The following is a 26,574-nucleotide window of genomic DNA, read 5'->3' on the forward strand; positions in this document are numbered from 1 at the left end:
AAGACATTTTGGATAATCTGAACTTTGATCGGAATAAACAGAATCCTACGTACATGTTTATCATAGTTTTTAACCAGTAAACAGGATACTGTGTGTCACAATGTAAACAGATTCCTTTGTATAATGATCATCGTTTTTAACTAGTAAACAGGATACGGTGTGTCACAAGGTAAGATGTGATTAAAATGATCGGTGATATGGACTAAAGGCACACTTGCCCCATGTAATAACCTCTTTCGTACAAAATATCCGGAAAGAGAAATGGAATTATTTTATGTCGCGAGTCTGTTCTATTGTGTATAAAAAAACATACCAGTTAGTAATCATAAATATGCGATGAAACACTATGCCACACGTATACCTATTACTTACATAGTTGTTTATTTTATTTTAAACTCCTACATTATGCCACGTACAGTATACTTACTGTACGGAGAATATACAATAGGTGTTTATTTTGTCTTGTGTATATACAGATACTACATCAAAATATTTTCCAGTGTGATGAAAACATATACGTATAACACATAAAAAATATAGAGAGAGCTAATTTCTGTCTTTTGCAAGACAATTCGTCGAAAGCCGATTAAATACAAAAAACTGTGGTAGAATGCTATATTCAAGTATGACCTTTTAAAGGTAGGGCACGAAACTGTACTATTTGTTGTATAAGTCTCTGGCAAGGAGCTGCATATCAATGTTATGAGCTAGGCCTTATATAGTTTTATGGGTAGCATTTGGTTAGAAATAAAGAATAATAAATTAAAGAATAATATGAAACTGTTTTACCAGATTTTTGCTGATTCATCGTAAGACCTATTGTCAGTGCTATGTATGATTTTTCCAATCATTTAGATATATAGTTCTGTATTGACTAGCACGAGTAACTTCTTTGCTATAAACAACAAAAAATTAACAATCAAAACAAATAGTTTCAGTAGCATCAACATCGGGTCGAATACTCTGATGCATTTGAAATAGCCTAATTTCATAAATAGCTAGGTATATTGTTGTGTTTCATCACATATAACGGGTACATGTTTATAAACCAACGTTGAATAATGCACATGTCAATATTTTGCCCTACCGGGGGGGCGGCGGGCATACACGGGGCTTTAGACAGAAGACCATTCCTGACAGGCGGGAATTTGACAAACTTATGGAATCCGGGTCCCGGGTAATAGACTTTGGCCGGTTTTTAAATCCCGGGACTCGGGAATTTCGACGCCACAAAATAAAAAAGGGGAGTAACTGCGAAAGGTCAAAAGACGACGGCGATATTTTTATTCGTGTTTTTGAAGTTGCAGACATGAAACTTTTCGATTTTTTCTACGGTAGAGAAAATTGTGGGATAAGACGAGAAGGTTGCCCCAGAATTGGGATATATTTGCAAAGGTATACAGCACGGGGGAGGAAGTGTTACACGAAAGATGGAGTTCTTATGATAACTTGTTTGGAGTTCTTATGATAACTGTCACGGAGTTCCTGGAAAACGTTACGGATTTCTGTGGAAAACTTTTCTATATACTTGGAGAACTCGCGTAAAAAATGGTTATTTTTAACTTTAAATGGGGAGTTTGAGGTGCTAAATGAAACTTTGATAATTAAGCTTGCCCTACATATTGTATTTTGTTTCAGAAAAAATCGTTAAGTCCATATTTTGTCGCCTTTTTAAAAAAAATCTGGTAGTTTTGAGAAAAGTTACCAAATTACTTGCTAATTCGTACATATTGACCTTTTCATTTGTGATCTTCTTCGTTGCTATACTTAATTACCTAATAATTATGGAGAGATGCAAACATAAAGCCCGGGCTAATAAATTTATACCCGACTTTTCAAATGTTACGGAGTTCTTGCGATAACTAAAAATATGTCCTGGAGTTCTTATGATAACTTTTGTTTCTGCCAGTGTGTTTTGTGCTTAATCATGGCACGTTTAAGCGTATTTTTATTAGTCAATAAGTGTGTAAATCATTATGAAGCATAGCACGCTTATCATTTGCAAAATAATTTGGTTATATAACGTTGGTTTTGATCGTGTTTTTCAGTTCAAGAGATATTTTTCTTACCTCCGTTTCTTGTGGTTTTTTTTTTGTGTGTTTGTTTTGGTCTTTGTGTGTGTGTGTGTGTGTGTGTGTTTTTTTATTTTATTGGAATGACTGTAAACATACTTGATGTAGAGCATTTACTTACAGGATAATAATACGCTTTGAATTTAAAACTCAAGCATGATTTCGTCATATATGCATTATTCCTGGCAGTTTTAGAGAACATTAAGTAACTATGCTATCGGTATGCATGTAAATGGTTATCAGCAAAATAGTAGGTAGTATGCACTACCCTTATCTTAATTTAATGAGGTGGGTGTCGTCTTTATGTATTCAACGGGTATTTCAATTTCTAAAAGGTATCAGTTTTTGTCATAGAAACGTATAAAGTTCTATGACAATGATATGACGATAGAAAGTAAGTCTTTAATAAGATATGTGAGTCACCGTAAGGTTCATGCCGTTTATCGACCTTGTTCCTTTCTCTATTAAATCCAATGTAGCATCACGTGACGTATAGCAATTTCCATATTTCGGAAAATTACTGCATACATTTTTCTTATCAAAGTTGGAGTCCTAGTGGAAATTTTGCAACAACTTTTGCTGTAATTGATTACAAAAATATATTGTCGAACTTCTTTCGCTCGAACACGTAGGGCACGTGCAAATCTGTCGAAGAGATCGGTAGTAATCGGTTGATTTTTTATTCATAAAAAGATCATACATTTCGGGTGCATGGGTGTGAAGGATATCCCGGTTATATACGTTACATGGTATATAATGATACAATTTACTTAGCCGCTTCTTGAGGGAAGCCCAACTACTTATTGTCTGCTTTAGAAAGGTGGTTGCTTAAAACAAGTTATCTGAGAAAAAAAGTGTAAGTTTTAAATATTTTTTCCTTGGCGGTTTAAGCCATGTTACTGCTGAATACAGGTGACCGCTGATTCAGGTTTTCCTGAAGAATTTTGTTTGTTTGTTTGTTTCATTTTACGCCTTTTCTCAACAGTATTTTAGTCATATGGGCGGGTAGTTTCCATCGTTCCTGGAGAGTTACACCAGTACTAGACTACCTTCCTCCGTGCTAAACTACCAAAGCATCTCCCGGGGATCGAACCCACGCCAGAGAGGTAACTGGATTAGAAGTCATCGACTCAAACCCCTCGACCACGCAGGCGGTCGTTCCTGAAGATATAACTTAGCACCTGTTTATCCTATGTAGACTGTACACCAAAGCAGTTTCATGTCTTCTCCAGATATATTCATTGATCGTGTTTTAATTTTGCCACATGGCCTCAATGTTGCATTTGCGGAAAATTATGACATAAAACTTTTGTTGACGAACAGTATTCACAGAAACATTTAGTGCATTCGTTGGGTTTTATAATGTCAATATGATTTCGCACAAATTTAATTAGGAACTAAAACACGATCAAAACCAACGTTATATAACCAAATTTTTGTGCAAATGATAAGCGTACTATGCTTCATAATGATTAACACACTTATTGACTAATAAAATACGCTTAAACGTGCCGTAATTAAGCACAAGAAACACACTGGCAGTAACAAAAGTTATCATAAGAACTCCAGGACATATTTTGAGTTATCACAAGAACTCCGTAACATTTGAAAAATCGGGTATACATTTATTAGCCCGGGCTTTATGTTTGCAACTCTCTACTATAATTAGGTGATTATGTATAGCAACGAAGAAGATCACAAATGAAAAAGTCAATATGTACGAATTAGCAAGTAATTTGGAAATTTTTCTCAAAAACTACCAGATTTTTTTAAACGGCGACGAAATATGGACTAAAATATTTTTTTCGGAAACATAATACAATATGTAGGGCAAGCTTAATTATCAAAGTTTAATTTAGCACCTCAAACTCCCCATTTAAAGTTAAAAATAACCATTTTTTACGCGAGTTCTCTAAGTATATAGAAAAGTTTTCCACAGAAATCCGTAACGTTTTCCAGGAACTCCGTGACAGTTATCATAAGAACTCCAAACAAGTTATCATAAGAACTCCATCCTTCGTGTAACACTTCCTCCCCCGTGTACAGGGATTGTATTCTTCATTTGTTTTCTACCCAGACACTATGAGGAGCCTAGCAGTTTTCATGTTTGTCATCTGTTTTCGCGAATAGACCCATTTATTTTGCGAGTCTGAAAGGCGTTGGAAATCACATGAAACTGACACATATCTCGTATTTATAATACAAAATCCACTAAAGAAAGTTCACTTTGCCTGTAGAATATAAACGATTACAGCAAAAAATGTCGTATCGATTGAGTTAATCCCTTTAACTGCAGTATGAATGAACTGATCAAGTGACACAAAACGGATGTTGAATACATACAACGAGTATACACACAGAATTATGTTATTAATTATTCATTTTATAATTATTTTAACACCTATGCTACCAGTGTAGATCCAGATCAGCTTGCACATCCATGCAAGGGAGTCAAATTCCAAAGGTTAAAGTCACGGGACTCCAAGTCAGTGGTTCCCGTGAGCCTTGTTAGAATCAGAGACATTGAGATAAGCAGCTCTTATATACTCCATTGAATTATCACTCATGCCTATCAAAAAGTGAAAAATTAGGCATTTTGTAGCAAATAAAACTTAATGGATGTACAATTGATCCTTAAATATTATATACCCTTTCTTTGAAAGGTAAATGTTTCATCTATGACTGAATGTTAAAATATTGGTAACTTTTCATGCCTTTCCCTTAGAAAAACATGGCAGAACATACCCACTGAGCCATTTTTTGGTCATATGAATAGTTTTGTAACAAAAAATATCAAGAAGTTCTCTTTGAAAAATAATGTAACATTTATTTTAATGGGAACTGTAAATATTTTTACCTGCAGGCTGCAGCAATAGACAAATGCATAAGTTTTCAGAAAATGTATTATTTTACTGATTTTGATATCTGGTTAATAAGTTTTACTTGCTACAAGTTTTAAGTTTAGCAGGCACACATGATATTTTAACTGGCTAGGAAGAAGCCTATCTCTGTTATCTATGTCTCTGTTAGAATATGATTTTTAATAAAGTAAGAAAATGCATTTAAATACAATGTATGTCAAAACAGATCTAAATAAAATAATATCCTTTTTTCCGATGTATTTCCATCATTGTTTTATTATCATTAACTGTTTCAACTGCTTGTCATAACGAGGCTTTGAATCTTGGCTATCGGTTTCATCTTCATTGGTCTTGTATTGCTTTACGGTCGTGACTTGCTCTAATAAAAAGTAAATTGAATCTGCAGAAACTATGTTAAGGCTTTGTTCTTATCTGATAAATGTGAATGTATTTAAATGTTGATTTATATTTAAACAGGTGATCATTTGGTTGGACCATTTGACGAGTGTTTCTGCCAACAGAAAAAGGGGCAAGGCAAAGGCGTCCGAGACACGGTCTTTGAAAAAGGTATTCAGGCACAATGACATCATGAGTTGAATTTCATAAATGATTGCCTAAACATTAAATGAGTCTGAGGCAAAAAAAAACTCTTTTTTGAAAGCCATAAATAACATATAAGGGGTATTGCACTTCTGTGGTCTAAATATGTGTATTTTATCATTGACATGGTGGGGAATCATTGATATGGTGACCTGTGACGTAACATGGTATCTTAAAGTCCCATTATGCATTTGTAAACTTTATTTGAAATAAAAGAGTGTTCAGTTTCACACCAATGACATCAAGTAGAATACTGATGTAAAAATTTGCATTTGATTTCTTAAAGACATGAAAGAAAATCTTCAAAATACGCTATAAATACGAGGGTTGTCCCAAAAGTCCGTGACAAATTTTATAGCCGGTTCATTTTTAACGCCAATAGAAAATAATTCACACATATAACCGTTAAGTTTATTATTTAACATTACAACAAATCATTTACAAAAAATTTACCCTAGTTACTTAGAAATTTTCAGTATTAACGACATTGGTTTGAGTTGCCGGCGCACGTCAAATAATTTACATTTTGTTATGAATAGGCTGAAATTAATTACGTATATTTCAAATATCTGATGATGTGTCTGCACAATGTCACGTTGACTTCCTCTGCTGCTATGTTTAAATCATCTCTGAAAATTATAGATAAATAACTTAAAAAACGAAAAAGATACGAATAAATGAAAATATCTCATATAAAATAGGAAAGTTAAAATGGCGACGTTCGAAGAATTTGCGGCGCAGTGAACATGTCATTCAGGTTTCATGACTATTTCGAGATGACACATGTAACGATTTTCAACAAATATACCAAATATAACAGTTTAGCAACATATTCTGAGCAATTGTGTACAAAAGGCATGAACGGAACCAGAGTTTTGCGCTACAAAAAGCGAAAATAAGGAAAACACAGATAGGAAGACCGATCTTCGTCGCCTATTTCCTACAGCTAAAAACAGGAGTAACGAGACTGGAAGTTTGCGTATAGCAAAAATTAATGTATGCCTTCCAAACATTCAACAGACATTAACAACCACATGATTTAAGTCAGAAATTGACGATTTATGGGTACCATTATTGCGTTGAAAGCCATTGAGAGTATTTGAGAAAGGCGCCTTATATAGATTTAACGCCGTCTTTGACGTTGGACGTGCGCCGCGATTCAGTTAGTTGCCATGGTGTTTATGGCATATTTTTGTTGTTTGTTGATATTTATCTATGAAAATTTGTGAAAATGTTTAGATTATATGGGTTTATAACATATTAAAATATCAAATTCGTACCTGTTTTATTTAGCTTTTAATCAATCTTGTCACAGAATATTGGGACAACCCTCGTATATTGCGCTCATGTAATAATTTGAAGGTATGTTTGGATGAAAAAATAATTTCTGAAGAATAGTAATGCGGAAATGAGCCATTTTCTTCAATAAGAGGATAAGTATGATATGTTCTTTCAGTAATTGAAATTTTACTCACAAAAGCATTATGTTCCTTTAAACTTAAAATTCTCCTGAAAAAGCACAATATTGTTTATAATGTCGCTGGGGGCTACTGCAAGTCCTGTCAGTTACGCATACTCCAAAATATTTTCTGTTAAACAAAGATATTGACAAAAATTCTCACATGGACACCAGAATCTGAAATATTATCAATTGCTGCAATACCATGTCATGTGGTCTCCATATCACGTGATTCCCCACCATAATTGCAAGATTAGTTTGATAGACTTAGTACCAGCAGAATTGTTAGAAAATAATGTGTTTTAAAAAAAAAAATTCAGTACCATTTTCATTCCAATAGAATTAAAAACAACCTTCTGTTTTATTTATCAAAAATATATGTTGGAAATCTTTGTTAACTTGTGCTACTAAATTATTGATTTTTAAACAATCCAGGTTCAAGCTTCTATCCAGGCCCAAGCTCCTATCAAGGTTCAAGCTCCTATATATCCCGACTCAAGCTCCCATCCAGGCTCCTGCTCCTATCCAGGCTCTTGAGGAAAGTGCACCAGATTGTGAGTACACTATGCAACTTAGCTTAAGAAAATTATGCCAGTTCTTTTTGTAGCCTTGTGTTGAGCTATAATTGTCATTTCTCCATGAAACTTGGTCAAAATGTTTGGCTGAAATCTCGGCAAAGTTCAAGGTTGGGTCATGTGGGGTCAAAGACTATGTCAAATTTTAGCAAAAGAATGCAAACACTTTAGAGGCCACATTTTTGGCCCATTTTTCATTAAAGTTAGTGTAAATGTTCAACATGTTTAAAATAAAGTCATGAGGGGTCAAAAATTAAGTCACTAGGTCAAATCTTAGAACATTTTTGGTCTAATTTAAATGAAACTTAATAAATTTGAAACCTTAAAGATTATAAAAATGCCCTCTATTTCAGAAAAACAATGTGGAAGTGTTCAGGTTCGGCCGCAGGAGGAGGAAGAATGTCTTTTTTAATGACTTTTTGTGTTAAATGTTAAAATAAAATAAGAAGTTAAAGTGTTGTAAGTTTTTAGCTCATCTGAGCTGTGAGCACGAAGCTATTGTGATCATAACCGGTGAATGTCTGTCTCCGCAAATCTGGTGTCCTCAACTTTTAGTGTTTTAACACTCTAAGAGGCCACAGATATGGTTCAATTATAATTAAGCTTGGTCAGCATGCTTACCATCCCTACAGAAACTGGGTCATGTGGAGTCAGAAACTACGTTAGTAGGTTTATTTTGTAGCTAAACTATAAATGTAAAATATTAAAGAGCTTATACGATCGATATCGATTGTGTGTCCGTGTCCGCATTGGTTTAAGTTTTTTCAAGTCATACATTCTATTCTATGAAAGATATTTAATTGAAACTAGGTACGTTATTTAGTGGGACTACCACTACCATACTAAGAAGGTCTATAACCTTGATGCATTATTTTCAGAATTATGCCCCTTTATTACTTGAAAATACCCATTTTTATAAAAAAAATATAAGTATCTTCAAAGTCAAATTATTTGAATACTATCAAAGTTATTAAACTACAATTGATACATATATACTCATTGGGAGTGACTATACCTACCTTACTTCTGAGGCCCATTAATCTGGATTCATTATTTTCCTAATGATAAGCCTTTGTACTTATATTTTTCATTGTTTTTCTGATAACAGTTTTATTTATTGATTGATCTATTAGATATTTACCCTCTCCCCTACCCCCCGGGGCATTTGATGCACCAAGCAGGCTCAAGGGTGGGGATTTAGACAAAATTGGTTGTCTCTAGGGTGGGGATTTAGACTTCAAACATTTGAAGATGTCAAATTCCCCTGGGTCAGCCCGCCGCCCCCCCCCCCCCGGGCGTGCATAATATTGATAGGTGCATAAGGAACTACCTTTATGTTAAAACTTTTTTCGCCATCAAAATTTAATGATTTGCCAGAAAGGGTTGTTTTGGCGCAAACTGTCGGTACTATGAGCCGTGTCACGACAGAACCAACATAGTGCGTTTGCGACCAGCATGGATCCAGACCAGCCTGCGCCTTCGCGCAGTCTGATCAGGATCCATGCTGTTCGCTTACAAACCATATAACAAGGAGAGAAACTGATAGCGAACAGCATGGATCTTGATCAGACTGCGCGGATGCGCAGGCTGGTCTGGATCAATGCTGGTTGCAAACCCATTATGTTGGTTTTGTCGTGACACGGCTCAATTATCAAAACCAGATCAGACAACGCAATCATTGAAATGTTATGAACAGATAGTTGACATAAGAGGCAGCGCGCCTAGTAACTTTAAAGATCCTGTAACTCATTTTTTTATGGTTTTATATCATAAATATAATGCTCAAATGAAGATTTATCAGTAGTGTAAGTTCCAAAAAAAGTAAAGGTAAAGATATTACCGAATTTACATTTCATGTTAATAAAGGGAGGTACATGTAATTCGAAATTTATTTTCAAAAGTCCTAGTTTTCAGTAAGAAATGAATGCATATATTTTAATGATCGTATATATTGTGGACAAATATTTGCAGTACATATTAAATATTCTTCGATATTTGATAATTGTTGTAGACGCATTATTATATACATATATAGCTAAAATTTCACTTAAGTGTGGAAACAACCTTAATTACAGCATACAGGATCTTAAAATTCCCATACAAAATGGGTGCAGCTCAGCAAAGATCATGACCTCCCTTGCGTGTTTAAGTTTTACCGTTCATTTCGTTTTAAGCAACATACCGCTATTTCACAAGTAAGTTATCGTTCTTACTTTCTAATCAAACACCTCTTATTTCTACTTCCGGTGTAAATAATAAAAAAAATTAAACATGCTAAATTGCATTTTCCTTTTAAAGTTCAATAGATTTTTTCATCAATGAATGGTGTTAATTAACATTGAAAATGATGGGTGTTTTTGCAGCCGCTGTAGCACGTTTAACCCCGTCATTTGTTGAAAGTTTTGATCCCGAAAAATTAGCATCAAAATTTGTGAGGGTAGAAAAAGAATTTGGAGTGAAATTCACAAAATCGAACAGTACTTTCAATATAGTTGGCCATTGGGAAGCAGTAAGGAAAGCACACAAAAGCTTATTAAAATTGAAATTTAATGAAAAGGTTACTGAAAACAGCTCTGAGAGTGTTGACATCAAGGCAGATATATCGGGTACTAAGATAACTCCATTATCAAAGTCAGGAAATGTTCCTGATGAATACAATAATGTTGAAGTTCCTCAGACATCAGAAACAGAGCAGATCACAGAAAAAGAACCACTTTTAGTCCGAGGAAAAGGTCAGTAACAGGCAGTTGATTGTTCATGCAATTTGTAAAAGTGTTAACAAGTAAACGTAGGCCAATAAATATGACATTGCTTTATAATATTTATACTTCTTGGCAAAGCAACATCATATCGAAGATGCTTATTAATCCACAGCACTTTCTGCGGGAAAATCTTGCTGTAAGATAAAAAAACATAAGTCTGCGTATGCATATAAATACATAATTGCATTAAACATGCATACATGTATATTGCACAAACTGCAATTCTTTTTCACATCCTCTTGACAAGGTTTACGCAAGGTTAGAGTTGGATACAGTATATATCCAGATTTGTTTGGGTCAGAAGCTCACTTTAAAGGTTGAAATATCAACTCTGCCTAAAATTAATACAATATCTTGATTCAAGTGCAATAAGCACATCTCAAGCGATTTTTGCACTTTCAGCTTTGTCACCGCGGACACTTTTAACAGCGAGTTGAAATTCGTGGGGGACATACTATGGTCAGTCACAGTGACAAATCACCGTGGACTGGTTAAAGCATCCCTGCAATCCCCGGTGGAAAATTACAGAGATTCACTGTGCTAAATATCTACTATAAATGTTCACATACATGTATTACAATGCAGTCTTGTTAGAAAAAAATCAATAACACTTACCCATTGCTTAAATAACAGCCATAACAATCTGTATATAAGTCGGTAGTTTTGAAGTTCCATTTGCGTAATAAAAATGTTAAAAAAATATCACAATCAAAATGCACGATTATCATCCAACATTTCATTTTTACTTTTGAGCAATAATTGATTATGTGTTATTGTTTCTTTCACAAAAAAGATGACAGGTTTGTTTTGATGATGTGGCAGGGACTACACATGTGTAAACATCAAAGATTGACAGATTCTTTTGTAGAGCTGAGTTGTCATTTGTCAGAGGTCATCTTCTTTGTAAATTTTGTGTATACGAGGGTTGTTCAAAAAGTAATAGGACTGGGAGTATTGCGTATTCAAATTTCATTCAATTTAGAATATTTTCATATATAAAGCAATCGTAAAATGTTTTCTACAAAACAAACATAAGTTTTTTAATTTTTTGTGCTAAACGCGCTTTTCCTTTGCTATTGAATAACCATGGTAACACGCACCCGGCGCAGCACATAAATATAGTTATTCGAGGTAAGTTCTACTTCTAATTTATTTATAAATAACTATTTGTTTTCCCCTGTATTCCATCAATACGTTGAAATATATTAATGTGACATTATGTCCAAATTTGACGTCATTCGGACATGAAATTGCCTATCTATTAAGTTTTGAACAGCAGCGGTCATAGCGTTAGATGTAGAAATATGACATTTGTTAACAAACAGAAAATGTGTGCCATCGTTAAATTTTGCCAACAGATTGACTATAATCATTCAGATACACACAAAATGATTACATAAACAAAGGACAATTATCCTGCAATCAGGACACTTGTTTTCAGCTGGCACAAGCAATTCAAAAACTGAAAATACAAGATCGATAACGAGAAAGGGTGAGGATGAAAGTTAAAAACTGACCGTAAGACTGACGTGACGTTAGTGACGTCAATTGTAAAAGCGCTACAAAAGAATCCACGGTAAACGGTACGCGAACTGTTTATCGTTGTTTGTATCTGCTTCGGGTCTACTTATTTAGTTTTAACCAAAGGATTGTAAATAAGACATTTGTTATAAACACTTTTTTATTGTATTTAACTAGATATACGTGTAATCAATAAATTAATGCAATAGTTAACGGAAATAATTAGTAGTGTTTCCCGAAAACTTGTTTTAATAAACGATAGACTGTGCTAAGTAGAAAAGGATACTTTTCAATTGAGAAATATCTTTATTGTTCTGTATATAATCATATTGTTTTAAACACAATGACATGAGTAAATTAATAAAATAAATTGCTTTTACTTTAACATTTTCAGTCCTATTGAGTTCCAAGGTTACTCAAAAAACACAAGAGAAAACCCTGAGAATGCCCGGCTATCGGGCATTTATTTTATTTTGTTTTTTTTTAAACAGTGGAACAAGAATGTGATCGCTTTTTTTCTTGCTTCATCTCCACATATGAGGCAAAGTAAAAGTTACATGACTCATACACCTAGAGACTAGGGAGACTACTTTCAGAAAGAATGACGCTTATTACAATTTCGATTTATTTTACGACGTCATGAACGTCAATTAGTGTATTGTTAGCGTGCACCGCGTTTCGTACCCCTTGTCACTTGAAAATTTCACAGAAATTTCATTTCTTTACATTTTGTTTTGAATTTTTCACTGTATATAGAGAACATGTTCCGATATTTGTCTCATGTAAAATTTTGTACGTAAATTTAAAAATGTGAACAGTAGAGCTGCAGTCCTATTACTTTTTGAACAACCCTCGTATTATTTAACAATGGAAACATTATATTTTATTTATTTATGGATGCTTCTTTGTTCAGGATTAGTTTTGTGCATTTTAGCGCTATGGAATTTCAACAATCGGCAATTAATTGCAGTAACTAACAATTAACATTTTAACATTTTTAAAACAGGTGTGCAAATATCTGCCATTCAGAAATTATAGGAGACAAATGTTGCGTGTGTTATTTTCACTGACGAACATGTAATAAATTGATAAATAGTCATCCAATAGAGCGAAATGTCCCTGCAATATTTCACAGTGATCCACGATGACTATATCCTGTGATGAATCATCACCGCATCAGATGATGAGCGGAACATCACAACTGTCCAGGGGCATCACAGTTAAAATCCACCCGTAAAAAAAAATTGCGGGGATGGTGGACTTGGAAAAATTGTTAAAGCTGTTCTGTAAGTTCTTACATGTATGAATAAGGCAGGTGCACTAACATGTATATAATATATACAGGTTTGATTTCATATATTCTTTATCTTTTACAGGAAATCCAAAACGAGGGAGACATGCTGCTAAAGAGAGTCCATATTCCGGTGTTCCTGAGCCAGTATTCTACTTGCAATACCAAGATAAAACGTTCGCTGATGCATGTAGCCTAGACATTGACTCTGTCTTAGAAGACTTTGAAAAGTCGCACAATAATACGAAAGTCACAAAAGAAGAGTTAAAGAAAATTTTAGAGAAGAACAAAGATCAGATGGGAAAGCCATTGGAAAAGGGAATTCCTAAGGGGGCTATATTACCAGTGGCAAAAGTAACTGAAGATAATTGTGAAACATTTGCAGTGGAGGATATGTTAAATCCAATACCACCATCAACTCGTATGCCCTCAGATGTTCCCCAAGGATATGGATATGGAATGCAAGGATGTTCTAAAGAAAATACTATCAGTTTCATGAGCAATGGCCAACCTTTACTTTGTTCATCTGGTGCTATGAATATGGAAATGGCAAATCAATTTAACACCTCCATGGTAACAACATACACTGTAAATTCAAAAATGACTACTCAAAGTCCAGGATTGGTGCCTTGTATCAATGAGGCTATTAATCAAAATTCTACAACAAGTGGACATTTAAATGTATCAGACTTTTACAATCATACAGATGTTAAAAATGGTAGAGTACATGTTAATGAAGCAGTCTTTTCAGAAAACCAGTACAATGTGAATAATACAAGGCCAGTACAGTTATCAGACTCAGACAGTGATTCATTCAGCAGTATGTTTGGAGACTATGATCCCCAGGCCATGTTAAATCAAATTCCTGCTTCTGAGATGATGGGAAATATTACTGAAGTTCCTGACAAAAGGTTGCAGGAAGTGGATACTAAACTATCTAGGAATGATAAAGAATTACAGGGGGAAACTGTATCAAATAATGATAATGAAAGTAAACAAAGGTTAGTATGTTTGATCAGGAATACTGCAAAAGATTAAATGGAATATTTTTTAAATAAAGAAAATATTATGAAGTCTGTTTAGTGTAGTGGAATGAAAGGGAGGTCCAAGGTAACAAATCATGATAATTGTAAGTGAATGTTTTGTTGGTGGCTCTACATGGTTACAGACATGTACCTTAAATAATGTACAAAAAGTAAGCTGAGGTCTTCCACAAGTAAAGCTGAGAAAATAAAAGCCCATCAAAGAACAGAAGTCTTGGACATTTGTCCCCCAACTCCTGTCCCAAGACATGATTGTGCCCTTTAGTCTAAGTGTGTATTCTTGGACATCCCTTCTCAGGTGCCTTCATTAGCCTGACTTACAGTCACCTACTGACTTACAGAAGCAAAGTGCTTCTTCCCAGGTGCTCTCAGTGAGGTTTTTGTGCCTAACTTACAGTGGCTTAATGCTTCTTCTCAGGTGCCCTCGGTGAGGTTTTTGTGCCTTACTTACAGTGGCTTAATGCTTCTTCATAGGTGCCCTCATTTTCCTTAATATTTTCATGATATACATAGGGAAATCTTTGTTCTTCCTACACAACAAAAAGGTTTGAAATTTGCAATGTGACCAATACTATTAAACCTTTATTAAACTCATTATGTTTGTGTTATTTGTTTGTATTTATTTTGTTGTTGTTGTTGTTGTTGTTTGCAATGTTTAGGGATGCTGAATGTTACTGATCTGTACATTTGTATTTTGTCTTATTTCAGAAATTTCCAGAATTCTGAAGAATTAGAAACAAGTTTCAACCCTCCAGAAGTAGCCAATGACCGTATTCCTTGTGAAAGTAATGGGATAAAAGTATGTTAACTGTTATGCTGTTTGTGAACATTTTGTCAAAATATATTTAGAGCTACGATACAATGATTATGTATCATTTGAACAGTAAGGAATTTTAAGCATGACTATTCCAACCAAGAATGGGAGAGCCAATGTACTCATGTCGGTTGCAGTCACACTCAGGTTATATTTTCCATGCAGGCTGGTATCTCCAAAACAACAAAAGGGAATGGGTTAAAACATCACACACTTGTTCTGTGTGACTGTCTTACATGATGGGCACAGGTCCCATAAATTATACCCATACCTTTTTAGCTCACCTGTCACAAAGTGACAGGGTGAGCTTTTGTGATCGCTTTTCGTCCGTCCGTCCGTCGTCCGTCCGTCCGTTGTCCGTCCGTCCGTAAACTTTTACTTTAAATGACATCTCCTCATAAACCACTAAGCCAATTTCATCCAAACTTCACAGGAATGTTCCTTTGGTGGTCACCTTTAAAAATTGTTCAAAGAATTTAATTCCATGCAGAACTCTGGTTGCCATGGCAACCGAAAGAAAAAACTTTAAATATCTTCTTTTAAAAAACCCTAAGAGCTAGAGTTTAGATATTTGGCATGAAACATCTTCTAGTGAGTGTCTACCAAGTTTGTTCAAATAAAATCCCTGGGGTCAAAATTGGCCCCGCCCCAGGGGGTCATTGATTTTCCCTATATGCATATAGTAAAAACTTACAAAATCTTCTTTGAAAGAACTCAAAGAGCTAGAGCTAAGATATTCAGCATGAAACATCTTCTAATGGGTGTCTAATAAGTTTTTCAAATAAAAGCCCTGGGGTCAAAATTGGCCCCGCCCCGGGGGTCATTGATTTTCCTTATATGTGTATAGCAAAAACTTAAATAATCTTCTTTGAAAAAACCCAAATAGCTAGAGTTTTAGATATTAAGCATGAAACATCTTCTAGTGAGTGTCTACAAAGTTTGTTCAAATAAAAGCCCTGGGGTCAAAATTGGCCCCGCCCGGGGGGGTCTTGATTTTCCCTATATGCATATAGTAAAAACTTAAAAAATCTTCTTTGAAAAAAACCTAAATAGCTAGAGTTTAGATATTTGGCATGAAACATCTTCTAGTGAGTGTCTACCAAGTTTGTTCAAATAAAATCCCTGGGGTCAAAATTGGCCCCGCTTCAGGGGGTCATTGATTTTCCCTATATGCATATAGTAAAAACTTAAAAATTCTTCTTTTAAAGAACCCAAAGAGCTAGAGCTAAGATATTCAGCATGAAACATCTTCTAATGAGTGTGTACCAAGTGTGTTCAAATAAAAGCCATGGGGTCAAAATTGGCCCCTCCCCAGGGGGTCATTGATTTTCCCTATATGCATATAGTAAAAACTTACAAAATCTTCTTTGAAAGAACTCAAAGAGCTAGAGCTAAGATATTCAGCATGAAACATCTTCTAATGGGTTTCTACCAAGTTTGTTCAAATAAAAGCCCTGGGGTCAAAATTGGCCCCGCCCCGGGGGTCATTGATTTTCCTTATATTTGTATAGCAAAAACTTAAATAATCTTCTTTGAAAAAACCCAAATAGCTAGAGTTTTAGATATTAAGCATGAAACATCTTCTAGTGAGTGTCTACAAAGTTTGTTCAAATAAAAGCCCTGGGGTCAAAATTGGCCCCGCCCCGGGGGGTCTTGATTTTCCCTATATGCATATAGTTAAAACTTAAAAAATCTTCTTTGAAAAAACCTAAATAGCTAGAGTTTAGATATTAAGCATGAAACATCTTTTAGTAAACGTCAACAAAGTTTGTTCAAATAAAAGCCCTGGGGTCAAAACTGGCCCCGCCCCAGGGGTGTCATTGTTTTTAACTATATGTGTGTTAGTAAAAACTTAAAAATCTTCTTTTAAAAAACCCAATGAGCTAGAGCTTAGATGTTTAGCATGAAATATTTTCTTATGGATGTATACAAAGTTTGTTCAAATAAAAGCCCTTGGGTTGAAAATTGGCCCCTGCCGGGGGGGGGGGGGAGAGAGAGGTGGGGGGCAAGGGAGGGGACGGGTGAGATCATTGTTTTTCATTACATGTGTGTAGTTAAAAAACTTAACATTGTGAAACATCTTCTAATGAGTGTCTACCAAGTTTGTTTCAAATAAAAGCCCTGGGGTTTAAACTGACCCCGCTCCTGGGGCCTATATACAGGTGAGCGACCTCAGGGCCATCATGGCCCTCTTGTTACATAATTATGCCCCTTTTTTACAGTACTGTCATGAATAGCCAGGGTTCCAGTCTGTCGATTCTTATTGTGCTTCTGTTCGCAAATTGACAGTTGATACTATCAAAAACATGAATGAGTAAAATAATAGCACGTATGTGATGAATAAGCAAATTATATCAACGTCCGAATCCCAGGCTATGTCATGCACTAAGAATAGTAGAGTACACTGACTTATGGACAGCTCTTGTTTGTTATTATGTTCAGCAATAAAAAATGTTACATTGACTAATTGCTACAAGTTATTAATATTTCTTTTTGTCCAATAGGATTGCAGTGTTTTAAATGAATCAGAACATGTAATTACTTTCAAATTGCTAAATCAGCTTTAATTAATTAACCAGTCAGAGTCTAATAAATTGACTGATAATGAAAATTTAAATAGGTTAGGGTTCATTAGTTAAGCATTTTAAAAAAAAATAGATTTGTCAGATGGCTGCAAAAATAAAATATCAAACATATTTATCACTTTCAAAATGAAAAGAAGGCTTGTATGGAATCTTTATTTAAATTAATTTGTAAATATGATTTTAAATCTTTTTTTTTCAAGTTTTACTAGGGTGTTACTAAAGATGTTATAACCAAACAAATTTAAACACCAAAGTCTGATGTAAGACTGATTAATGTCTTAATTAATATTATTAAAATATATGTTATTATTTTATAGATGGAAATGCATGATTTCAAAGACGGCACAGCCTCATTTGAAGATTTTACAGATCTGCCTGTTGGATCAAAGACATTTACTGCCAAAGACTTCTCCCGTATTGTGTTACATGAGATAGTGAAAATAACTCTGCTATAAACAACACTAATACGGATATCATTTCCATGGCAACAAAAGGCTGAACATGACAATGTAGGTATTCCCAATGCTGGTCCACCAAGCCAAACCACATAAATAGCAATAACACTGTTGTATCAAACAACCAAATGATCCAGAATAATCCAAGTGATTTTTGAAATCAATGCCAACTGGAGAAGAGTTTATGAAAAGTTTAGAGGTTGCCACGGCAACTGAAACCAATCTGTGCTGTATTCTAATGAACATTCTGCTGGACAAGCTTCTTTTCAAAACAGTGCAGATGCCTTGGACAAGAAATTGCACACTCAGATAGATCAACAGTTGCCATGACAACACAAGTTGTAACCATAGCAACCAACTTTAAAGGTCAACAAGTCTATGGAAATGCTGCAAGTGATCATTCTGCTGTGTTCAGCAATAACGACAATATGAATCCTCAGGTTAGTGCCATTTGGTTTGAAAATTTTTGTGCCCCCCACTTATGGGGGTGCATTTAGATTTGCCCTTGTCCGTCTGTGTGTCCAAATGACCAATCTCGAGTGTGCTATTTAGGGCCTTTATGACCATCTTGATGCTGAATTATATCCTTAAGTAAGCTAAGTAAATTTCTTGGTTAAATTTTATAAGCAAGATCAATCGCTGCAAGTTTGACTGTAATGGCAATCATAAACTGAATTAACTCTATTTGTGAACAGGCTGAGTCTACTTTTGAAAGATTTGTACCAGTGCATGAGGGAAGTATGATCAATAATGATGTTCCAGATACAAGAAATGGTGGTAATATTCATGATGCTGAAAATATATCTCAAGATGAGGGCAAAAAGGAACAGGATCAGGAATCAGTAGGAAAGGTATATAACTTATTTATAGTTCAGAAAGTCTCCCTTTTAGCTAATTGATGAGATAAATTACATGTATAATGTATTTTTACTGATATAGCATGATGTCAATCTTGTGTAGTCCATTGGTATCCACAATTTGTGTAAACAACATCTCTTAAAACACATAATACATTTTAACCAAACTTTAAAATTTACAAGAATGGTCATTAATTGGCCCTCTACTCAATGTGTATAAATGTTAGATAGATAGATAGATTTATTTCAGTATTCAGTAAATAACATGGTAAAAACATATCCAATACATGATAAAACAATAAAAAACAAATATCAATGTAAAGAAATGCACCATATCAAAAACATCATACCAAGGATAACACAAAAAAGAGAACTAAATCTCTTATTTCCATTGTGGTCCTTAGATACTGATGGTTTTGACAAAGAGAGGCATGAAAATGACTTATCACAGTTTTAAATTAAAGAAAGACAAAAGTATACATAAAATTTTCAAATTAAAATAAATTAATAAAAATTATTTAATATTAAGACTAGAGGATAGACACCCTTAAAAGAGATAATTACCCATTAAGTAAATGTTTTTAGTCCCCTACCGGTTTACCGGAGGGGACTTTAGGTTTACCCTCCGTCCGTCTGTCCGTCTGTCCGTCCGTCAGTCCGTCCGTCCACAAAACTGGATCCCTCGATAACGCAAAAAGTACTTGAAAATATTTTAATGAAACTTGATATATGGATAGATGGCAGTATGGAGATTATGCACATCTTTTTCTTTTCTTCCTATGTTGGAAAATTCTGGTTGCTATGGCAACAAATAGACTGAAAATATGGCAAATTTTACAACATAACCTGGATCCCGCGATAACGCAAAAAGTACTGAAAATATTTTTATGAAACTTGATATTGGATAGATGGCAGTATGGAGATTATGCACATCTTTTTTCTTTTTCTTCCTTATGTTGAAAATTCTGGTTGCTATGGCAACAAATAGACTGGAAAATATGGCAAATTTTACACATAACCTGGATCCGTGATAACACAAAAAGTACTGAAAATATGTTTTATGAAACTAGACATATGGGTAGATGGCAGTATGGAAAATTATGCACAATCCTTTTCTTATCTTCCTATGTTGAAAATTCTGGTTGCTATGGCAACAAATAGACTGAATTTCAAGATTTCTGATTTCTAGTTTTTAAGTTTTTTCACTATAAGTTCTTTATTTCTTAAGGTTATTTTTCTTCAAACTTTAAATATAAGTTGCTTGTCATCAACCCATCATATGTGACAAGGTTTACAACTCTAGCACAAAATTTATCAGAATTACCTCCCTTGAACTTAAAATTTTCATGAAAAAATTGTTTTTTTTTAATAACTTCTTTTCTGAATGTATCTACTTCAAACTTCATATAAATGTTTCTTATTATCACTCAACATTTGTGAGTGTTCAATACTCTAGCAAGACTATTTCCAGAATTATGCCCCTTTTGAACTTAGACTTTTTTTTTGAGAAATTGGTAATTTTTACTCCAACTTCTTCAATCATGATAGGATTTTTAAAAATGTTATATTTTGATAACAGGGATGTTAAAAAATAACTTTAGAGTGTCCTTCAGTCCGTCTGTCTGTACATAAAAAACTGTTTCCTGTGATCACTTTTAAAGAACTTTTTCAACAAATTTTACTTAAAATAGGAACCTAAGTGAATGGCCAATGGCCCTTCAGAATGTTGCTTGGGCTCTTACCGGTAGGGGACTTATGGATTGCTCGCAATACTATGATAATTGCTTGTTTAACAGATAATTTAAAATTGTATAATTTTGATTCCATCCTAATAGAAGAGGGTAGTTTATTCCACAATACACATCCATTGTAAGCAAAAGACTTTGATCCGAAACCTTTGACCTTAGGTAGCATATAACAACCACTTTCACTTGACCTGGTCCTGTAAGTATGAACAGAATCTAATGGAATAAAGTTTTCTCCCATATATTCAGGGGCAAGTCCATGTTTTATTTTAAAAAACATTACATAGAATGATTTGATCACTCTTTTCTGGACAGGTAGCCAATTTAAATTTTAAAGTGTTCATTATCAATATGTGACATATAACCAAGATTTAGAACAAATCTTATCAATTTATTTTGTGTGACTTGGAGTTTATCCTTCCAGTATTTAGTAACCCCAGGAAACCAGAAACAACATGCATAATCAAAATGACATTTGGATGAGGGCCATAACCAGAAGTTTTTTTAGTGTGAAAAGTGAGATAATCACATTTTCTATACAGAAACTTTAACCTTGCATTGGCCTTTTTAATAATAGAACTTGCCATTGCTTCACCGGAGAGAGACTGATCAAGTGTGTTGCACCTAGATATTTGACATTAGAAGTTGACTGTATATCAGTCCCTTTACAACTGACATGAAGAGATGAACCTGTTTTTAACCTATGTTTAGAGCCAAATAAGATTGTCCTCTGTTTTGCCTAAGTGAAGGGAAAGTTATTTGTCAATTAACCATTGACTGACAGAATTTAGTTCATCTGTCAGTTCTTTTTCAATAGATGACCTATTTTTACCAGTAACAAGAATAGCAGAATCATCAGCATAAAGAAGAAGTTTATTTTTAACAACAACAGCCTGCATATCATTTACATAAATTAAAAACAATAAACGTCCCAAGATAGACCCTTGGGGAACACCACAAGTAACCCTTTCATGTGAGGAAAAAGTACCAGATACATCAACAAGTTGTTGCCTATCAGACAGATATGACCTAAACCATTGTAATACATCAGTACTAAGACCAATGGCTTCTAATTTCATTAAAAGGATTGAATGGTCCACTGTATCAAATGCTTTTTAAAGATCCATTAAAATCATGCCTACAAGATTACCTTTATCCATATGTAGCCTAATGAAATCAGATAGATGTGTAAGACAAGTGTCCGTGGAAAAACCACCTCTAAATCCTGATTGAAATTTATATAATATGTCCATTTCTTTAAGATAGGAAGATGTTTTCAATGTAATGCATAATTTTTATCAGACTTTGCACTGGCATGGTATAACATGTGTATCATAAGCTGTATGGGAAACCAAATAGGTGTCACTTAATTTACATAGACTTGTAATTAAGACTTAAAACACATTTAAATCTTCTTATGAAAAGTACATGCCCTAGGCCATAGTTATTAGGCATTTAGTATTAATATTTGACGTCTGCAAGACTGGAAACTCCTGTTGGAATTGCTTTTGGACCCTCTGTGGTCAAAGTTACTGTTTTTGAAAATAGAAAATGGTTTCAGGACAATAACTACAGTAGGGAATGAGATATTTTAATCAAATTTGGCATGTAGCAAGCTTAAATGTATATGAAGACCCCAGTGGCGATTGCTTTTTTGACCCTCTGAAATTAAGTTCACTGTTAAATAGAAAAATGGTTGCTAGACAATAACAAGAGTTAGGAATGAGTAATTGTAATCAAACTTAGTATAAAGCAAGCTGATATGAAAACCCCAGTTAGGATTGCTTTTGGATCCTTTGGGGTCAAGGTCACTGTTACTAAAAATAGAAAAATGGTTCCTTGACAATAACAAGGGTTAGGAATGAAATATTTAAATCAAACTTAATATACAATTGTATATAAAAGCTTAGGTATACATGCATAACTTGGTATATAGCAACCTTATATGGAACACTAGATGATATTTCTTTTAGACACTCTGGGGTCAAGGTCACTGTTACAAAAAATAAAAAAATGGTTTCTTAGACAATAAATATAGTTAGGAATGAGATATTGTAAATCAATCATGGTATATAGCAAGCTTATATGAAGACCTGGGTTCAGATTACTTTTGGATGCCTTGTGGTCAAGGTCACTGCTACTGAAAAAAGAAAAATGGTATCTTGACAGTAACAAAAGTTAGGGATTAGGTATTGTTATTAAACTTGGTATATAGAAAGCTTATATGAAGACCCCTGTTGGGATTGCTGTTACTTGAAATAGAAAAAAAGGCTTCAAGAAGATAACTAGGGTCAGGAATAAAACTTGGCATTTAGCAAGCTTATGATGGGACCTACATGTAGCTTTAAATGGTTTTTTGACCCCTTAGGTTCAAGGTCATGGACACAATTACTAAAAATAGAATAATGGTTTCTGGAATATATAATTAATTGTAATACTATTGGTACACAGATGAAACATCTTTAAATTTTGGTTGAGTTCAATTTATGTTGGATGATTATTGATTTATGATATACATGTAATGTTTATGATACGTATAGTGGCCTGAAAAGATAGACAGTAGCATAGATAGAAAGTTTTATAAACATAGGGTTTAATCTGTTCCTGGAACAGAAATATAAGTCATTGTAAAATAAATTACCTCCATGACTGGCATGGAGGTAATTTATTTTACAATGACTTATATTTGAAAACACATTTAAATATTCTTGGGTGAAACTGCATTGCCTAAAGCTAATATACTTGGCATCATGGTATGAAGCACTACATAGTGAACAACTGTAAGTGTAATGAATAGGTCTCAACCAAAAATCGACCCAGAATTGTATCCTGGTGATAATTTAGTTTGGATCTTTATAAATGAGGTATTATATAGATCTATAATCATGTAAAGAGTTATTGATAATGTATAAAGTTTTCTCCCTATACAAAACTAAATGATTTGCAGTCTTTACTAAGTTTTTTTTACTATTCAGAATACATCACAGTTAAAGATGAAAAAGTCAAGACCATCTGTCAAGAGAGTCAGGAAAAAACCATCAGAGAAATTAGAAAAACACAACAGAGGAAAGAAGCCAATCACTTCAGATGTAAAGGGTTTAGAGGAGAGAACTGCAAGAAAAGATGGTACATTGTTTTCATTTTGGGCACACATTCTTTTCTATGGAACAGTATACCACTTTCATGGAACAGATAGTATATGAGCTGTGTCACGACAAAATCAACATAGTGTGTTTGCGACCAGCATGGATCCAGACCAGCCTGCGCATTCGCTCAGTCTGATCAGGATCCATGCTGTTCGCTTACCAACTCTATTACAAGTAGAGAAACTGATAGCGAACAGCATGGATCCTGATCAGACTGCGCGGAGGCGCAGGCTTGTCTGGATCCATGCTGGTCGCAAACCCACTATGTTGGTTTTGTCATGACGCGGCTTGTATATTGTTTGTATTTAAGGCACACACACTTCTTTTTTCTTTGGGAACAGCATATCACTTTCATTGAATTGCCAGATATTGTCACATTGAAGATTCTATGATAATTGCCATATAATCACATTTTATGTTGATGTAAAATGAATTCTAAATTTCACCATTTCCATACATAAATTTTGAATTCTGATTAAGATGGTGCTAGGTGGCCTGGACAGTAGTTTGTAATTACCTCTACCGTCTGTAAAAAGGTTCACCTGTAACATTTTCAGTTTTTTGCTATGTTGGGTGTTCTTAAAGGTTTCCCTTTTATTATTATATATAAAATTTGTTTATAGTTTGGAACTTTAGTTATGCATTGCTTGAATGCAAACCATGATAAAGGTTTGCCCTTGTTACCCGTATAGAACCACAATTTAGTTTTTACTTTCAACTGCTTAATTTCAGAGTTTTTACTTTCAATTTTTAATTAACACATTTTCATTTTGAAATTACTTGAATTACATGTTGTATAGAAATGTTGATATCAGAAATGCAATTTCATAACAAAAATGGGTTACAGTTCTTATCAGCAATGCTGCCTGTGTAGAAATGAAATTGTTTAATTGTCTAAAAGTAGCAATAGATAATAGCATGGCTCTTCTGGTTAACACTTTAGTAGGAATCTGTGTTCACTTAATTTGCAATTTGCTCTAGTATTAAACTTTTTTTTTCCAAAGGAGCTGAAAGATGGCATAATTAAATCTCTTGAATTACACACTTGATAAGCATTATTCCTTTAATTTTTATACAAAATTACCTTTAATGTGTTTCAGGGAGTACATCTGACGGAAAAGAAGAACCAATGCGAACAGACGCTGAGAAACTAGATTTAAACAGTATCAAACATGACAGTTCTTATAATAAAGATCTCGTAAATAAGCTTGACAAGATATCAGAAGTTAAGTTAACATCAGAAGTGAAAGGGAAACAGATTTATAAGTGTACTGAATGTGATTATCAGGGATACAGAAAGAAAAGGCTCTCGGAACATATGGGAAGAGTCCATGGTCTCCTGCCTAACGGATCATTGCCAGAAAACCCAATGTTCTCTTGTGACGAATGTGAGAAAACTTTCGTTTTTGAGAAAGATCTGTCCAGGCATAAAAAGATAGTGCACCATGGACAAGTGTTTGTTTGCCTTGTGTGTAATAAGAATTATAAATCAAAATACGTGTACGATAGGCATACAGCAACCCACGCGGAGGGATATGTTCAGCCAAAGTTTAAATGCCAAATCTGTGAGCAGGAGTTTACAACGAAATTTTCTCTGAGTTCTCATATAAAGTCAAAGCACCTCGGCGTGAAGAAGACTTACAGTTGTCCTACATGTGGTAAAACTTTCAGTCAGATCCGTTCATACAGGCAGCATGCCAATGTTCATGCTGGAATCCGTCCATACACATGTGAGGTTTGTGGAAAATCCTTCACGTATGACAAATCTTTAAAAGAGCACCGTTACATGCACGATACTGTGCGGAGATTTCAGTGTACTGTGTGTCATAAAGCTTTTCGCCAACAAACCTGTTTACTGATTCACATGAAAACACACAAAGATAAGAAAGATCACATATGTAGTGTGTGTGGCCGTGAATTTACACAGAAACAGTCCCTTCTACGCCATGAACGTATCCATACAGGTAAGCATTTAACCTATCCTGATTGTTGTGGAAATAAGTTAAAACAAGTCGAGTCAAATATTTTATTGGCGTATAACAAATTTTATGCATGTTCAACGCCAAGTGTCAGTGGCTGATATAACATATTATATCTCATAAGAAAAGTGTTGTCAGAACGAAAGTCGTATTCCTGAGAATAATGAACGTTTTTAAGTATTCGCCCGCCTAAAATATATAGGTTGTAAAATATTATGTAGGCGAAGGGGCAGAACTCTTCTGCAGCATTATTATAAAATTTCCTTTTAACGTTTATGTTCCCATTAATGATACAGTGTACATTAATAAAGTTAATGCTCAATTATGTTTGAATCATTGTACTATTTCGTTTCCTCAATTATGGCATATATTACCTATTCTTAGCCTTGCTCTTTTATAGGTCAAGTTAGTGGCCGATGTTCATGTGTACATGTATATTTATTTCTATCATGATTCCTTTGTTCTTTTAATTTTTATTGAAAATAGTTTGTAAAAATTCATGAGTTACATTTGTATTTAAGAAACAGTATACAAGTTGTAAGATAGTGTTAGCCATTAAGTTTATGCGTATTAACATTTTATTCTTTCCTGTTATAGGTGACAAGCCGTATTCTTGCAAGCTTTGCTTCAAGTCATTTGGTGATTATGCAGTCATACGTAAGCATATCATGATGGCGCATAAAGCCGACAAAGACGGATGGAAACAATTTGCATTGACAACAGAGAGCAAACGCTCTAATCATTATATAGACGGTGGTCCAGGATATGTCCCCCGTGAATCGTATGCAAAAATAAATGAGAAACCAAAA

General features: G+C 34.3%; 2 protein-coding genes and 1 long non-coding RNA gene across 3 annotated transcripts; all 3 read left to right on the forward strand.

Moving 5' to 3' along the window:
- Window positions 1-1,061: 1,061 nt before the first annotated feature.
- On the forward strand, window positions 1,062-8,021 carry LOC132738802 (uncharacterized). Its single transcript, XR_009626920.1, has 4 exons — window positions 1,062-1,395; window positions 5,411-5,500; window positions 7,428-7,546; window positions 7,921-8,021. It is a non-coding gene; the product is annotated as an uncharacterized LOC132738802 (long non-coding RNA).
- Window positions 8,022-9,794: 1,773 nt separating this feature from the next.
- LOC132738804 (uncharacterized) lies at window positions 9,795-18,139 on the forward strand. Its single transcript, XM_060726401.1, has 4 exons — window positions 9,795-10,299; window positions 13,227-14,142; window positions 14,893-14,983; window positions 17,901-18,139. The coding sequence occupies exons 1-4, from the start codon at window positions 9,912-9,914 to the stop codon at window positions 18,036-18,038; spliced, it is 1,533 nt and encodes a 510-aa protein (XP_060582384.1). The 5' UTR covers window positions 9,795-9,911; the 3' UTR covers window positions 18,039-18,139.
- A 109-nt stretch (window positions 18,140-18,248) lies between these two features.
- LOC132738803 (zinc finger protein 184-like) lies at window positions 18,249-26,570 on the forward strand (the record flags this gene model as incomplete). The annotated part of the gene is given in 5 exon segments (XM_060726400.1): window positions 18,249-18,478; window positions 18,734-18,889; window positions 23,616-23,766; window positions 24,887-25,750; window positions 26,363-26,570. Coding segments are annotated over 5 exon segments (1,493 nt in total), but the record flags the coding sequence as incomplete, so codon positions are not given.
- Window positions 26,571-26,574: the final 4 nt, after the last annotated feature.

Source organism: Ruditapes philippinarum, unplaced genomic scaffold (genome assembly GCF_026571515.1).
Source record: "Ruditapes philippinarum isolate M1 unplaced genomic scaffold, ASM2657151v2 ctg10533_1_1_1_1, whole genome shotgun sequence".
Classification (NCBI taxonomy): domain Eukaryota; kingdom Metazoa; phylum Mollusca; class Bivalvia; order Venerida; family Veneridae; genus Ruditapes; species Ruditapes philippinarum.

What these genes read in the sequence shown, in the direction of transcription:
- LOC132738804 (XM_060726401.1), top strand. Translation starts at nt 9,912, where the DNA reads ATGATGGGTGTTTTTGCAGCCGCTGTAGCACGTTTAACCCCGTCATTT. An exon ending in GATAATGAAAGTAAACAAAG is followed by an intron (nt 14,143 to 14,892) that starts GTTAGTATGTTT and finishes GTCTTATTTCAG; the next exon opens with AAATTTCCAGAATTCTGAAG. An exon ending in GTGAAAGTAATGGGATAAAA is followed by an intron (nt 14,984 to 17,900) that starts GTATGTTAACTG and finishes ATTATTTTATAG; the next exon opens with ATGGAAATGCATGATTTCAA.